This window comes from Tachyglossus aculeatus (assembly GCF_015852505.1).
Source record: "Tachyglossus aculeatus isolate mTacAcu1 chromosome 12 unlocalized genomic scaffold, mTacAcu1.pri SUPER_6_unloc_2, whole genome shotgun sequence".
Taxonomy (NCBI): domain Eukaryota; kingdom Metazoa; phylum Chordata; class Mammalia; order Monotremata; family Tachyglossidae; genus Tachyglossus; species Tachyglossus aculeatus.
Window position 1 is genome coordinate 10026081 of NW_024044829.1, and position 16845 is coordinate 10042925.

Genomic DNA, 16845 nt, shown 5'->3' on the forward strand with positions numbered 1-16845 from the left:
AAAAGGAGCATGGAAAGATACCACTATTCCAGCTCAGTATTCACAAAATAGAACCTCCTCAATTTAGCTCCAAGGACTTTTTTTTCCTTGCCGTAGGCCTAGAAAACCTACTTACTTCCGGTATAGTTAAGTACTAGTTTTAAAGTAATAACAAAATTCCTCCTGATACTAGTAGTTGATGCCTAGGATATCTAGTACAGTGCCTCAGAGGTTAGTACAGTGCTTGACACAAAGTAAGCACTTAACAAATGTCATTATTATCCATTAGGTATTACCTTCTTTTGGGCCTGGTGAACACTCGTTTTGTCTACCTCAATACACCTATAACGAGTTGTGAGAGTCATACAGCTAGCCCCACTTGTAGATGAAGCGGGAAGGAGGAGCTGTGGAAGTTGCTAAAAGAAGACAAACATTCCTCCCGACCCTTCCCTGAATCAAGCAGTCATTGGTATTTATTGATTGCTTACTGTTTGAAGAGTGTGGTACTAAGCACTTGAGGGAGTAACACCAATAACTGGGAAATTTGTAGAGTGTGTACGATATTCCAGGCACTGCACTGAGTGCTGGAGTAGATGCAAGAAAATCAGATTCTAACACAGTACGACCTGATTTTTTTTTGCATTTGGTAAGTGCTTACTATGTGCCAGGAACTGTACTTGGGTAGATGCAAAATTGGTCCATGTCTCCCATGGGGTTCACATTCTTAATCCCCATTTTGCAGATGAGGTAACTGAGGCACAGAGGAGTGAAGTGATTTGTTGTGCCAAGGTGAACACGGGGTACCCATTATCTCAAAGTGAAACGCTATCTCGTGACTGCCCGAGCCATTAAGGCAGAACTCAGAAGTGCGGTTGGGATACCGGCCCCACAACCAAAACAGCTAAATTGACAACCCAAGCCAGGAATTCATTCATTCAATCGTATTTATTGAGCGCTTACTGTGTGCAGAGCACTGTACTAAGCGCTTGGGAAGTAAAAGTTGGCAACATATAGTGACGGTCCCTACCCAACAGTGGGCTCCCAGAAGGTGTCCCTTGCCCCCGTGCCAATCAAATTAGATATGGAGGAGAGGGGCAGGGCGGAGATTGGATAAACTGAGGCCAGAAGCTGGAGTAGCCTAGGAGCACACGTGGTGAATAGCTGCAGCCTCTGACCTTTTGTGCAGCAGATAAAGATTTTTAGCAACCAGCTGTGGGTCACCTCTGCCCAGAGCTTGGGATGCCAGCTCTGCCTGTACCAAGTGAGGAGCTGTGGGATGGCTGAGTGTCTCGCTAACGCTGTGGGGCTGGAAGCCAGGCGCTTCACCACGGGTGTGTAACGCCAAAGTGTATTCATCCTAATTGGGAAGTGAACGTGGGTGGGAGCTAGCCGCCTCACCACGTGCAAACAAACAATATGTGAATTCTACCTGGGTGGGACCTGGGTGTTTTACCATGTAACAGTAACATATAATTATATTCCTCCAGGTAGGGAAGCTCTAATATCACTAAATAATCGTATTCCTCCCAAAAGATACGTTCATTTCTCCACATCTAAGATAATCAAATAATTCAGTTCATGTTGCAGAATAAATTTGGTATGAAACTCAGCCTTTCGGTCCCTGGTCTCCCTCAACAAACCGATTCCAGAACGAACCCATCCAAAGGCAACGGGTGACACTTGCCCAAGATCACACAGCAGACAAGTGGTAGGGCTGTGATTAGAACCAAGGTCCTTCTGCCTCCCAGGCCCATGCTCTATACACTAAACCATGGTGTTTCTCCATTCATTCATTCATTCAATCGTATTTATTGAGTGCTTACTGTGTGCAGAGAACTGTACTAAGTGCTTGGGAAATACAAATCGGCAACACATACAGACGGTTCTTGTCCAACAACGGGCTCACAGTCTAGCAGTAATGATCACATTTCTTAAGCACTTACTATGTGCAAAGCACTGTTCTAAGCACTGAGTAGATACAAGGCAATCAGGGTGTCCCCGTAAGGCTCACAGGTTTCACCCCCATTTTACAAGTGAGGGAACTGAGGCCCAGATATGTTATCTGAGGCCTAAAGTCACACAGCTGACACGTGGCAGAAGCAGGATTAAAACCCACGACCTCTGACTCCCAAGTCCAGGCTCTTTCCACTAAGCCACGCTGCTTCTCCAGCACTGTCTTCCCCAGCTACGTACTATATCTATCCCGTCATTTAGTACAGTGCTTAACACATAGTAATTGCTTAACAAATACCATTATTCTATAATACCAAATATGATTATTATTATCATTACAAAAATTTTTTATTCGTTCCATGGTTTTGATCATCTTGTATCTACCATAACGCTTAGTCCAGGGCTTGACACATAGTTAATGTTTAACAAATTCCATTATTATAACAACTGCGATTATCATTACAAGACTGCCACTATTCTGTCCATATGTTGTTGGATGACAAATAGTTTACCTTATCAGTTTTCTATCTTTGACTACTTTCCCCCATTCTGTTCCTACATATAGCAGCGGCCCATTTTGGATTAGACTGGAACAAAGAATTTGAAATTATATTAATCAATCAGTGAATCAATGTTCTTCAAAGTCACTCACTCAATCAATCAATTATGTTTACTGTGTGGAGCACACTGTACTAAACACTTGGGAGAGTACAATATAATAGGATTGGTAGACACATTTCCTGCCTACAACGAGCTTAGAAGAGTTAAACAGAAGCGAGATACATTTCTGTGACCTCAAGGACCTTACCGTAGAGTTTAGTACAGTGCCTGGCCCAATGTCAGTGCTTAACAAATTCATTCATTCACTCATTCATTCAATTGTATTTATTGAATGCTTACTGTGTGCAGAGCACTGTAGTAAGCTCTTGGAAAGGACAATTCAACAGTAAAGAGAGACAATCCCTGCCTACAACGGGCTTTCGGTCTTGAGGGAGATAGACATTTTTATGATTTAACCATCTCAGGAAGAAAAGTTCCGCAAGTTTCAAATTTTTTGTTGTATTTGTTAAATGTTTACTATATGACAGGCACTGCACTAAGCACTGGGGTTGAAACAAGCTAATCAAATTGGACACATTCTATGACCCACCTGAGGCTCACAGTATTAGTCCCCATTTTACAAATGAGATACATGAGTCACAGAGAAATTAAGTGACTTGCCTAAGTTCATGCAGCAGACAAGTGAGGGAGCTGGCATGAGAACCCAGGTTCTTCGGACTCCCAAGGCCATACTTCATCCCCTAGGCCACACAACATCTCATCTACAAACTTCCTTAGAGTTTAAATTCTTCCTCACATGTAAAATGTACTTTGTGGGAACAAGCAGAAAAAATTCCCCAACAGTCTGCATCACCAAAATTGAAACAAGTGACCTTTTCATCGTAATAATCGAATGCATAATTCAGGCTCAAGAAATGTTTGACTGAGCTCACCTGCTTCCTAGGTTTTTAAATAAGTTACAAGAGAGACAATAATTAAACAATACATACATCATCTAACAAATCAAGGCATATGTTCCCTGCCCTCAAGGATCATTCAATCTAATGGGGGATATAGTCAAAAATTTTAGTCCCAAACACAGATTTTAGTTTTTTTCCTGCCTTACCCCATCAAGATAATTATACCAAAGGCCACTGAATCTGTTCGCATTCGCAAACTCATCACAGCCCCTTGACGCTTACCATAAGGAAATACTGATTTTTTTTCTGAGACAGGGGCAGTATAGAAGGCTGACTGACAGACAGACGGAACAGATTAATGTGAGATCCGATGCCAGATCTCTTGCTGGCTCGCTAGGGGACCCTGGCCAAGTATCAGCCTCTCTCTGTGCTTCAGGATCATCATGGGAAAGAAGAGGATGGAGAGTGGAAGGAACTTGTCTACAGGGTCAGATCACCCAGTGTGAGGGATAAGCTCCATCCATACAGAGGTGGTCAGTGTTTCAGTTCTTCTACTGTCACTGAAGCACCCTGAGACCCACAAGGACACTCAAATGTGTGTCTGAAATGCTCTGTTGCACAAATCCATTTCATCAGGTCTCAGTGCATCGGTGATATTTAATGACCTGATGTGGCTTTTGGAGACAGGAGTCATAGGAAAAGTCCCATGGCGGGAGATGAAGGCAATGAGTCCCAGTGGACATTGTTGTGGAGGTGTGGTCCGCTGGGAGAGGGAGAGGAGAAAGGAGGAGGCAAAACAGAATTTTAGCGCTGTTAGAGGTTCATATTTCTAGACTGTGAGCCCGTTTCTGGGTAGGGATTGTCTCTGCTTCTGAAATGTACTTTCCAAGCGCTTAGTACAGTACTCTGCACACAGTAAGCACTCAATAAATACGATTAAAGGAATGATTGAATGAATATTTGCAGATGCACAATTTTTGTCTAGTGGAAAGAGCATTGGTCTGGGTGCCAGAGGTCCTGGGTTGTAAACTTAGCACTGCCGCTTGCCTGTTGTATGAGTACGGGCAAGTCACTAAACTTCTCTGTGCCTCAGTTTGCTCAACTGCAAAATGGGGATTCAATACCTGTTCTCCCTCCTACTTAGACCGTGGATCCCATATGGGGCTACTTGTGAGGAGCGGCGTGGCCTAGTGGGGAGCCCTTGGAACTGGGAGTCAGAGGACTCAGAGGCCATGTCCAAATCTGAGTTTCGTATCTTCTTACCCAAACCCTGTCCACTCCCAGACTTTCCCGTCGCTGCAAATGGCAGCACCATCCTTACAATCTCACAAGACCGAATCATGTCAGTACCACATTCGCAACATCGCTCATATCTGCCCTTTCCTCTCTATGCAAACTGCAATCACGTTAATGCAATCACTTATCCTATGCCACCTAGATTACTGCATCAGCCTCCTTGCCTACCTCCCAATCTCCTGCCTCTCTCCACTCCAGTCCAGATTTCACTTGGCTGCCTGGATCATCTTTCTACAGAAACGTTCAAGACATGTCACCCGCACTCCTCATAAATCTCCAGTGGCTGCCTATCTTTCTCTTTATCAAACAAAAACTCCTCACCATTGGCTTTAAAACACTCCATCACCTACCATCCTCCTCCCTCACCTTGCTTCTCTCCTTCTACAACCCAGCCCATATACCTGGCTCCGCTAGTGCTAACCTTCTCAGTGTGCCTCGATCTCTCCTGTCCCACCATCGACCCCTGAACTACCTCCTACCTCTGGCCCGGAATGCCCTCCCTCCTCAAATCTACCAGACAATTCACTCCCCCTACTTCAAAGCCTTACTGAAAGCATATCTCCTTCAAGAGGCCTTCCCAGACTTAGTCCTACTTTTCTTCATCTCCCACGTCCTTTTGCGTTGCCCTAACCTTCTGCCTTTGCTCTTCACTCCTTTCCCAGCCCCATAGCACTTATGCATATATCTGTAATTTTATTCATTTATATTGATGTCTGTTCATTTTTACTGATGTCTGTCTTCCCCCATCTGGATCGTGAACTCATTGTCGGCAGGCATGGCCAATCTTTATTGTTGTATTTTATTTCCCAAGTGCTTTGTGCAGTGCTCTGCACTCAGTAAGTGATTAATAAATATGATTGAATGAATGATTGAATGAATAGGTCAGAGGACCTGGACTCTAATCCTGGCTCCACTATTTGCCTGCGGAGTCATCTGGTGCAAATAAATTTTCTCTGTGCCTCAGTTCCCTCATCTGTAAAATGGGACTTAAGACTGTGAGCCCCATGTGGGACATGGACTAGGTTCAACCTGCTGTTCTTGTGTTTACTCCAGCTCTTAGTACAGTGTCAGGCACAGGTAAATGCTTACCAACGTCATCCTCATCAATGGTATTTGTTAAGCACTTACCATATGCAAAGCACTGTACTAAGTAGTTGTAATAGTTCATTACAACATATTTGGTAGACATGTTCCCTGCCCACAACATGCTTACAAACTAGAGAGGGAGAGAGACGTTTGATATAAATAAATGATTCATAATGTTGACTGTAAAGACATGCACATATTTGCTGTGGGGCTGAAGATGAGGTGAATACCAACTGTCAGTACCACTAAAAAAGGGAAGAGTGCCAACTTGATTAACTTTTCTATCTACCTCAGCACTTAGAACAGTGCTTGATAAGTGATAAGTGCATAAGAAATATTATTATTATTATTATCATTGTTATTATCATAATCAATTCACATCTTTCAGAGCAGGGACAATACCATCTTTGGTCTGACGCTCCATGAAGGTGACTCTAAATCTCTCGAAGTCTAGCGTCCTCAGCACTGGGTTGATCTGAACTGTCTGGACCCTCATACATCAAGGCCATGGCCCAAGCCGACCTTCAGGACTCCCCAGGGAGTGCATCAGGCTCAACGTCAGTGAGAGAAATGTGCTCCTGAGGTGAATAATACCCTTCTGTGTGCAGGACACTGAACTAGGTACTTGGGAGAGTAAAATGCAACGTAGTTGTTGACGTGTTCCTTTGCCACAATGAATCAATCTAGTAATGGTATTTATGGAGTGCTTACTTTGTACATACCACTATACTAAGAGCTAGGGAGAGTGCAACACAACAGAGTTGGTAGATATGCTTCCTGTCCATAATCAATCAATCAATCAATGGTGTTTAATGAGTATTTACTCTGTGCAGGACACTGTACTAAGTGCTTGGGAGAACACAACACAACCATATATATTATATATATATATATATATATAATGATTATAATATATATATGTATAATGATGGCATTTGTTAAGCACTTATTATGTGCCAAGCACTGTTCTAAGTGCTGGGGTAGATACAAGGTAATCAGGTTACCCCACGAGGGGCTCCCAGTCTTAATCCCCATTTTACATATGAGGTAACTGAGGCGCAGAAAAGTTAAGTGATTTGCCCAAAGTCACACAGCTGACAAGTGGCATAGCCAGGATTAGAACCCACGTCCCCTGAGTCCCAAGCCTGTGCTCTTTCCACTAAGCCATACATATCTATTCAATCGAATTTATTGAGCTCTGTGTACAAAGCACTGTACTAAGCACTTGGAAAAGGACAATACAAAAATAAACAAACAGATTCATTCAATCGTATCTTTTTCATTCATTCAATCATATTTATTGAGCACTTACCGTGTGCAGAGCACTGTACCAGTTGCTTAATTGATTCCCTGTCATTCATTCATTCAATTGTATTTACTGAACACTTCCTGTGTGCAGAGCACTGTACTAAGTGCTTGGAAAGTACAATTTGGCAACAAATAGAAAAATTCCTACCCAACAATGGCTCACAATCTAGAAGGGGAGAGAAAGACAACAAAACGAAACAAGTAGACAGGCATCAATAGCATCAATATAAATAAATAGAATTATAGATCGGTACACATCCTTAATAAAATAAATACAATAATGAATATGAGCATATATACACAAGTACTGTGGGGTAGGCAGGTGGGTTCAGCAGAACGAGAGAGTCGGGGCAATGGGGAGGGGAGGAGGAGCAGAGGAAAAGCAGGGCTCAATCTGGGAAAGTCTTCTGGAGAAGGTGAGGTTTCAGTAGGGCTTTGAAGGGGGGAAATGGGCAAGTTTGGTGGATGTGAGGTGGGAGGGCATTTCAGGCCAGAGGTAGGATCTGGGCCAGGGGTCGACAGTGGTACAGGCAAGAATGAGGCACAGTGAGGAGGTAGTGGCAGAAGAGCAGAGTGTGAGGGCTGGGCTGAAGAAAGAGAGAAGGGAGGTGAGTTAAGAGGGGGCAAGGTGATGGAGAGCTTTGAAGCCAGTAGTGAGAAGATTTTGGTGTCCACAATGAGCTTACAATCTAGAGGTATGAGAGAGACATTAATATAAGTGAATGAATTACAGATATGGGCATAGGTGCTGTAAGGCTGGGAGGGGGGATGGATAAAGGATAAAATTCAGGGCTATGCAGAAGGGAGTGGGAGAAGAGGAAAGGGGGGTTTAGTCCCGGAAGGCCTCCTGAAGGAGATGTGCTGTCAATAAGACATTGAAGGTGGGGAGAGTAATTTTCGGGTTTAAGGAGGGAAGGTATTCCAGACCAGAGGCAGGACGTGGGTGAGGGTTCGCTGATGCGATAGATGAGATAGAGGTACAGTGAACAGGTTAGCATTAGAGGATTGAAGTGTGCAGGAGGGATTGTAGTAGGGGAGTACTGAGGTGAGGTAGGAGGGGGCAAGGTGATTGATTGCTTTAAAGCCAATGGTGTGGAGTTTTCGTTTGATGTGGAGGTGGATGGGAAACTACTGGGGTTTCTTGAGGAGTGGTGAAATGTGTCTTGAACGTCTTTGTAGAAAAATGATATAGGAATAAGAGTGAATTATGGACTCAATTTGGGTGAGACAGGAGGCTCGGAGGTCAGCACGGAGGCTGATGCAGCAATCCAGGAGGAATAGGATGAGTGATTGTACTAATGTGGTAGCAGTTTGGATGGAGGCTAAAGGGCTGGTTTTAGTGATGGTATGAAGATGGGACAGACAGGATGTAGTGATAGATTGAATATGCAGGTTGAATGAGAGAGAGGGGTCAAGGATAACGTCAAGGTTATGGGCTTGTGAGACAGAAGAATGGTTTTGTCTTCTACAGTGATGGGAAAGTCAGGGATAGAACAGGGTTTGGGAAGGACGGAAAGGAGTTCTGCTTTGGACATGCTAAACTTGAGGTGATGGGAGGACATCCAAGTAGAGATGTCTTGAAGGCAAGATGAAATGCAAGCCTGCAGAGAGGGAGGGACAGCAGGGCTGGAGATGTAGATTTGGATGTCATCTGCATAGAAGTGGAAGTTGAAGCCATGGGAGCAAATTAGTTCTCCGAGGGAGTGGGTGTAGGTGGAGAATAGAAGGGGATCCAGAACTGAACCTTGAGGGACCCCCAGAGTAAGGGGATGGGAGTCAGAGGAGGAGCCAGAGAAGGACACTGAGAATCCTAGCAAAGAACTAGGAGTGGACAGTGTCAGTGAAGCTGAGGTTAAATAATGTTTCCAGGTGAAGGGGGTGGTCGACAGTGTCAAAGGCAGCTTAAAATCAGTCAGTCAGTCAATTGCATTTATTGAGCACTTACTGTGTGCCGAGCACTGTGCTAAGCGCTTTGGAGAGTATAATAGAATGGTAAACAGCCACATTCCCTGTCCACAACGAGCTTACATGTCGAAGAAGTTTAGAATGGAATAGAGGTCATTGGATTTGGCAAGAAGGAGTTCATTGGTGACTTTTGAGTGGCCTGTTTCTGTGGAATGAAGGGGATGGTAGCCAGAGTGGAGGAGGTCAGGGAGAGAACTGGAGGAGAGGTATTTAAGATAGCCTTGTAGACAACTTATTCATTCATTCAATAGTATTTTTAGCGCTTACTGTGTGCAGAGCACTGAAACACGCTCAGGGAATTTGGAGAGGAATGGTAGGAGGGGAATGGGGCAGTAATTGGACAGAGCCACAGGGTCGAGTGGATTTATTTAGGATAGGTGAGACATGGGCATATTTGGAAGCTGTGAAGAAGAAGCAATTGGAGAGAGAACAGTTGAAGACAGCTTTTAGGGATGGAAGAAAGGAGGGGGAAAGTGTTTTGATAAGCCATGAAGGAATGGGGTGGGATGTGCAGGTGGGTTTTGAGAAGAGGCAGGAAATCTCCTCTAGAGATACTGCTGGGAAAGATACGATATGTATCTTTAAACTATATGTTATAAATGACCTATTTATTCATATTCATGTCTGCCTACATTTCTAGACTTCTAGCTCATTACGAGCAGGGAATGCGTCTGATAATTCTTTTGTACTGTACTCTCCCAAACACTTAGCACAGTGTTCTGTACAATTGATTGATTGATAACTGAGTTGGTAGACACATTCCCTGCCCACAACGAGCTTACCGTCAAGCGGACTGTAAGCTCTTGGGTAACACAGGCTCCACTTCCTCACTTGCTAGCAATCAATCCACCCAATATATCTTGAGTCTATGATGCTCAGATCACTGTATTAAGCACTTAGGAGCGTATAAAAGTGATAATAAAACAGGATCCCAGCCCTCAAGGAGCTTACAGTCTAATGAAGGTATCAGAAAGACACAACGTTGTTTCCAGCGAGGAGGTGATAAAAAGAGGTACAACTGGTGACAACAAGAGAGTGGAAAGATAGGTGAATAAATGAGTGCTGAAATAATTGAATGTGTACATGTATGTAAGTGGCTTTGAGGACGTAAGTGCTCGTTTGACTATTTGGGGGACACAAGGAAAGCAGCGTGGCCTAGTGGAAACAGGATGGGCCTGGTAGTAGATAATAATAATAATAATAATAATAATAATAATAATAATAATAATAATGGTAGTAGTAGTAATAATAGTAGTAGTAGTGTTTGTTAAGCACTTACTATGTACAAAGCACTGTTCTAAGCGCTGGGGGGATACAAGGTGATCAGGTTGTCCCACATGGGGCTCACAGTCTTAATCCCCATTATACAGATGAGGTAACTGAAGAGCAGAGAAGTTAAGTGACTTGCCCAACGTCACACAGCTGACAATTGGCGGAGCAGGAATTTGAACCCATGACTTCTGACTCCAAAGCCCGTACTCTTTCCACTGAGCCACGCTGCGATCTGAATTCTTATCCCTGATCCACTACTTGCCTGCTGTGTGACTATTTGCAAGTCACTTCACTTTTCTGTGCTTCACTTACCTCATCTGTTAAATGAAGGTTAAATCAATAAATTAATCAGTCATATTTATTGAGCAATTACTATGTTCAGAGCACTGTACCTGGGAGAGTAATGACAATAGTTATTATCATTCTTATGGTACTTGTCAAATGCTTACAATGTGCCAAGCACTGTTCCAAGCAATGGGGTAGGTACGAATTAATCAGGTTGGACACAGTCCCTGTTCCTCATGGGGCTCATAGTCTTGGTCCCCATTTTACAGATGAGGTACCTGAGGCACAGAGAATTTAAATAACTTGCCCAAGGTCACAGAGAATACATGTGGCAGAGCCAGGATTAGAATCCAGGTCCTGCTTACTCCCAGGCCTGTGTTCTATCCACTAAGCCACGCTGCTTCTCAGTATAACATAGTACAATTTAACGGATTTGGTAGTCACATTCTCTGCCCACAAGGAGCTTGCAGTCTAGAGAGGGAGACAGCTACTAATATGAATAAATAAATTACAGATATGTCCATAATCATTCAACTGTATTTATTGAGTGCTTACTCTGCAGAGCACTGTACAGAAGAGCTTGGGAGAGAACAACACATAATATAATGGACACATTCCCTGCCTACAATGAGCTTACAGTCTAGGGGTGTTGTGGGGCGGGGGTGGGTGGTATGGTGAATAAAGAGTTCAAATCCAAGTGCAAGGGTGACAGAGAAGAGAGTGACAGAGAATAGAATGACAGAAGAGGAAATGAGGGCTTAGACGGGGAAAGCCTGATGGAGGAGATGAGGTTTTAATAAGACTTTGAAGGTGGGGAGAGTGGCTGCTTTTCTGGTCTGTAGATGGGCTAGCGAATGGGTTAATCAATTAATCAAGACTGAATGTATCTATTCAATTCTTCCTCTCCTGACATTCCAGGGTTCTGTCGCTCCCCCTCCTACCCTGTCCTTATCAATCAGTGGTATGTATTGAGCTCTGACAGTGTGCAGAGCATTGTATTAAGCACTTGGGAGAGTACAATAAGTAGTTAATCAATCGTATTTATAGAGAACGTACTGTGTGCAAAGCACACAGCACTATGCATTTGAGAGACCTCAATGCACTCAAATCAGTCAATCCTATTTATTAAGCGCTTACCATGTGCAGAACAGTGTAATACGTGCTAGGGAGAGTACAGTGTAACAATAAATACACACATTCCCTGCCCACAATGAGCTTACAGTCTAGGGAGGGAGACAGAGATCAATATAAATAAATAAATTTCATGTCTGTGCATAAATGCTGTGTGGCTGGAGAGGGGATGAATAAACAGAAAAGTCAGAGTGATGCAGAAGTGTGTGGGAGAAGAGGAAAGGAGGGCTTAGCCAGGGAAGGCCTCTTGGAGGAGATGTGTCTTCAGTAAGGCTTTGAAGGTGGGGAGACTAGTTGTCTGTCGGATATGGGGAGGGAGGGTGTTCCAGGTCAGTGGCAGGATATGGGTGAGAGGTCAGTGCAGACATATATGAGAGAGTTGGTAGATATGATCCCTATCCATTGTGCAGCTCTATCCTGGTGAACATCACCACCGGTGTCTCTGGGGGCCTCCCGATCCCCAGAGGTGTCACCCTGAGAGGGAGAGCTTGTTAGAGCCTCAAATCATAACCGGGTGAAAACAGTCGGGAGAGGCGGCGTGGAGGGAAGCCCGAGGGTCCTTTCTATAAAATGGAAACTGAGATTGTACGGCGTCTCAATCTCCTCCCTTCCCATGTGGTTCCAGTACTTGCCAATTAGCACCTAAGGAGACACTTACTTCATCATGAACGGAATTATGAGAATATCCTCTCTACTCAGATGGGGCAGAATCCAGGGGCCCAGGGGACTCTGGTGATGTCGTGAATAAAATGCTAAATGTTTGTATCAGTTGCTGCTACTGTCATCTGCAGGCCTGGGGAGCCTTTCGATTCCAGTACTTGCTAATTAGCACCCAAAAGGACACTTCCTTCATCGTGACCCCAATTATGGGAATATCCTCTCCTCAGATGGGGCAGAATCTGGGGGTCCAGGGGACTCTGTTGATGTCGTGAAAAAAAGGTTAAAAGGCTATCAGCTGCTGCTACTGTCGTCTCCAGGCCCGGGAAGCTCTCTGGCTGTGCTCAGTTTTGGTGACCGCTGAGACCACCCCCCCTCCACACCCCGGACAAAGGTATGTGATGAAGACTGCAGAAGTCGGGGAAGAACCACAGAAACCCGGGTGATCCTCCCCTGCCTGGTGAGGAACGATACAGTTCCAGAAACCAAAGAGGCAGGGATACCAGATTGTCTGAATCCTGATTATCAATCATTCCTAAAGGATGTACAGTTCGTGGATAGGGGAAATGACCAGAGGCCTTCCATGAGCTTTCCACAGCCTATCCATCAACTTTATTGTCATGCTACGTTCCAGCTCTCAGTCTTCACTCCTCCCAAGTTGTAGTCGAGTACTTTGCACACAGGAAGTGCTCAATAATTGCCTCCTGCTATCCCCAGCCCACCCAAAACTGGAACTCCCTCCCCTGAAAATCCACCAGACCACAGCTCTCCCCATTTCAAAATCAGCCAACCAATCAATCAATAGTATTTATTGAGCACTCACTCTCTGCTGAGTCCTAACATGGCCTAAGGGAAAGAACATGGACCTGGCTGTCATACAGCCTGGGTTCTAATTCAGGCTCCATCGTTTATTCACTGTGTGAGTTTGGTCTTCCTCTTTGCCTCAATTTCCCCATCTGTAAAATGGGTATTAAGTCCTACTCCCTCTACTAAGACTATGAGCCCCATGTGGAACAGGGGATGTGTCCAACCTGAATATCTAGGCCACGGTGCTCTAGACTGTAATCTAGACTAAGAAAATTGAGAAGCCTAGTGATTCTAATCCCTGCTCCATCCCTTGGGTGCTGTATAAATATGGAAAAACCACTTCAATCAATCAATCAATCAATCAATCGTATTTATTGAGCACTTACTATGTGCAGAGCACTGTACTAAGCGCTTGGGAAGTACAAATTGGCATCACATAGAGACAGTCCCTACCCAACAGTGGGCTCACAGTCTAAAAGGGGGAGACAGAGAACAGAACCAAACATACCAACAAAATAAAATAAGTAGGATAGAAATGTACAAGCAAAATAAATAAATAAATAAATAAATAGAGTAATAAATATGTACAACCATATATACATATATACAGGTGCTGTGGGGAAGGGAAGGAGGTAAGACGGGGGGATGGAGAGGGGGACGAGGGGGAGAGGAAAGAAGGGGCTCAGTCTGGGAAGGCCTCCTGGAGGAGGTGAGCTCTCAGCAGGGCCTTGAAGGGAGGAAGAGAGCTAGCTTGGCGGATGGGCAGAGGGAGGGCATTCCAGGCCCGGGGGATGACGTGGGCCGGGGGTCGATGGCGGGACAGGTGAGAGCGAGGTACCTCGCTCTCGCTCACTTATCTATACCTCAGTTTCCTCATCTTCAAATTGGGGGTTCAGCACCTGTTATTGTTATCATTATTATTATTAATAATGGCTTTTGTTAAGTGCTTAGTATGTGCCAAGCACTGTCCTAAACCCTGGGATAGTTACAGGGTAATCAGATTGTCCCATGTGGGGCTCACAGTCAATCCCCATTTTACACATGAGGTAACTGAAGCACAGAGAAGTTAAGTTACTTGTCCAAAATCACACAGCAGATAAGTGGAAGCCCCGGGATTAGAACCCACGACCTCTGAGTCACAAGCCCGTAATCTTTCCACTAAGCCATGCTGTTTCTCTGTTCTCCCACCTAGTTAGACTGAAAACCCAATGTGGCACTTGTTTATCTTTTATCTACCCCACCACTTAGTACAATGATTGGTACACAGTGAGTTCTTAATAAGCATCATAATTATTATTGTCATTATTAGTTATTATCAGTAATAATAATAAGCTCCTTGAGTGCAGAGAACATGTGCCTTGTTACTGTTGTTTTTTCCTAAATCTTAAGCAGAATGCCTAACATTTTATAGGCACTCAATAAACGCCATTGATGAACAATGAGAAGCAGCATGGCCTAGTGGATAGATCCCGAGCCAGGGAGTCACAAGGACCTGGGTTCTAATACGAGCTCTGCCACCTGCTTTCTGTGTGACCCTGGCCAAGTCACTTAACTTCTCTGGGCCTCAGTTCCTTTATCCGTAACATGGAGATTAAGACTGTGAGCCCAGTGTGGGGCAGGAACTTTGTCCAAGCTGAATAGATTTTATCTACCTCAGCGCTTAGTACGATGCCTGGCACATAGTAAGCATTTAACAAATACCAAAAAAGCTTCTTACCTTACTCAGTGACTGTCCTGATTCAATCTGGGTGGGCACCACTGGTTTCTGAGAGGCCATGGTGTTGAGGTCACAGAAAATTAGCCTAAGGCAGCACTCCAGGTGGCATGGTCCACAGCCCAGTGGCTTTGAGGATTGGATGAGAGGCTCTCTTATGATTTCAAATAGGACTCTGTTAAGACATCAGAGGAGTTCTCACTTTTTAGTCATCCTGTAGACTGTAAGCTCGTTTTGGGCAGGGAATGTGTCTACAAACTCTGTTATACTGTACTCTCCCAAGCACATAGTACAGTGTCTGCACACGGTAAGCACTCAACAAATACGACTGATCGATATATTCCTCTAGACCATAAAATCACTTTCGCCAGGTAATGTGTCTACTAATTCTGCTGTATTGTGCTCTCACAAGTGCTTCGTATAGTGATGTGCACACAATAGGCACTCAGTAAATATCATAACTATTGTTAGCAGGGACACAGTCCTGACCTAGGGCTCGCACTCTGCATGATCCCCATTTTACAGATGAGGAAACCAAGGCCCAGAAAGATTACTAAACCTTCTACTAATTATTAATGTCACAAAGCAAGCCAGTGGCAGAGCTGGAACCTGGTAACCTGATGCCCAACCCAGTGCTATATCTTTTGGGCAACATTGCCTACTTTTCCCCTCCCTCATTCAATACAGACACCTCCAGAGGCATGGCAAATGTCACCACCATGATGGAATTCCTCCTCCTGGGATACTGGGAAGTCCAGGAGCTGCAGCTGGTCCATGCCGCGCTGTTCCTGCTGGTCTACCTGGCAGCCCTGTTGGGAAATATCCTCATCGTCGCCATCACCGCCCTCTACCGACGCCTCCACAACCCATGTACTTCTTCCTCAGGCACCTGTCCATCCTCGAACTCTGCCTGATCTTCGTTACCGTCTTCAAGTCTATTAGTAACGCCGTGATGAACAGTAGATATATTTCCTCGGCTGGATGCGCTTTTCAGGTCTTCTTCTTTACCTTCTGTGGCTGTGCGGAGGTGGGCATCCTCACGGTGATGTTCTACGACTACTACGAGGCCATCTGCCGCTCCCTACGCTATGACATCATCATGGGTCCAGGGGCCTGTGGGAAGAAGGCCCTCACCTCGTGGCTCAGCGGGCAACTCATGGGGATCCTTCATGTCTCTAATATTTTCTCCCTGCTCTTCTGTGGCCCCGCGGAGATCCACCATTTCTTCTGCGATTTCCCCCAGGTATTAAAGCTCATCTGCCCTGGAGACACAGTGGGAGAAGTAGGGGTTATCTGCCTCATCACTACTGTGGATTTTTTCTATTTCATTTTAATCGCTTACTCTTACATCAACATCATCTGGGTCGTGCTGAAGTTGCCATCCACCGAGGGCCGAGTCAAAACCTTCTCCACCTGCCTGCCCCACCTCGTCATTGTCACCTTGTTCCTTTCCTCTGGGGGGTTTGAATATCTCAATCTAGTTCCTGATTTCCCTTCTATTCTGGACTTCGTCCTCCCCATGTTCAATGCCATAGTACCCCCGACTCTGAACGATGCCATTTATAGCCTGAGGAACAGGGACATAAAGACTGCCTGGGGGAAGCCTTCAGGGAGTAAGGAATTTGCTTAGGATGAGAGTCTTTGCCTTGGAATAAGGTTTTTGGAACTACTGACGAAGCAGAGCCTAGGGGTCACCAAGTAGACTCTCATTTATTTTTTATGTTAATGTCTTCCTCTCCCTCTGGACTGTAAACTGGTTTGGGGGAGGAAATGTTTGTTATGTTGTTGCACTGTACTCTCCTAAGTGCTCAGATCAGTGCTCTGCACACAGTATCAATAAACAAGATTGACTGACTGACTGAATGACCCCCAGATTGAGGTTACTGGCAAAATAATTCAATCTGCTTCCTCTTCTACTATAATTTCGTCTAC

At 44.7% G+C, this 16845-nt stretch overlaps 1 protein-coding gene across 1 annotated transcript; it reads left to right on the plus strand.

Moving 5' to 3' along the window:
- The first annotated feature begins 15781 nt into the window (after positions 1-15781).
- On the plus strand, positions 15782-16543 carry LOC119921352 (olfactory receptor 14J1-like). Its single transcript, XM_038741618.1, has one exon. It carries the CDS (start codon positions 15782-15784, stop codon positions 16541-16543), a length of 762 nt encoding a protein of 253 aa, XP_038597546.1.
- Positions 16544-16845: the final 302 nt, after the last annotated feature.

Coding starts and splice junctions, on each gene's coding strand:
- LOC119921352 (XM_038741618.1), top strand. CDS start 15,782: ATGTACTTCTTCCTCAGGCACCTGTCCATCCTCGAACTCTGCCTGATC.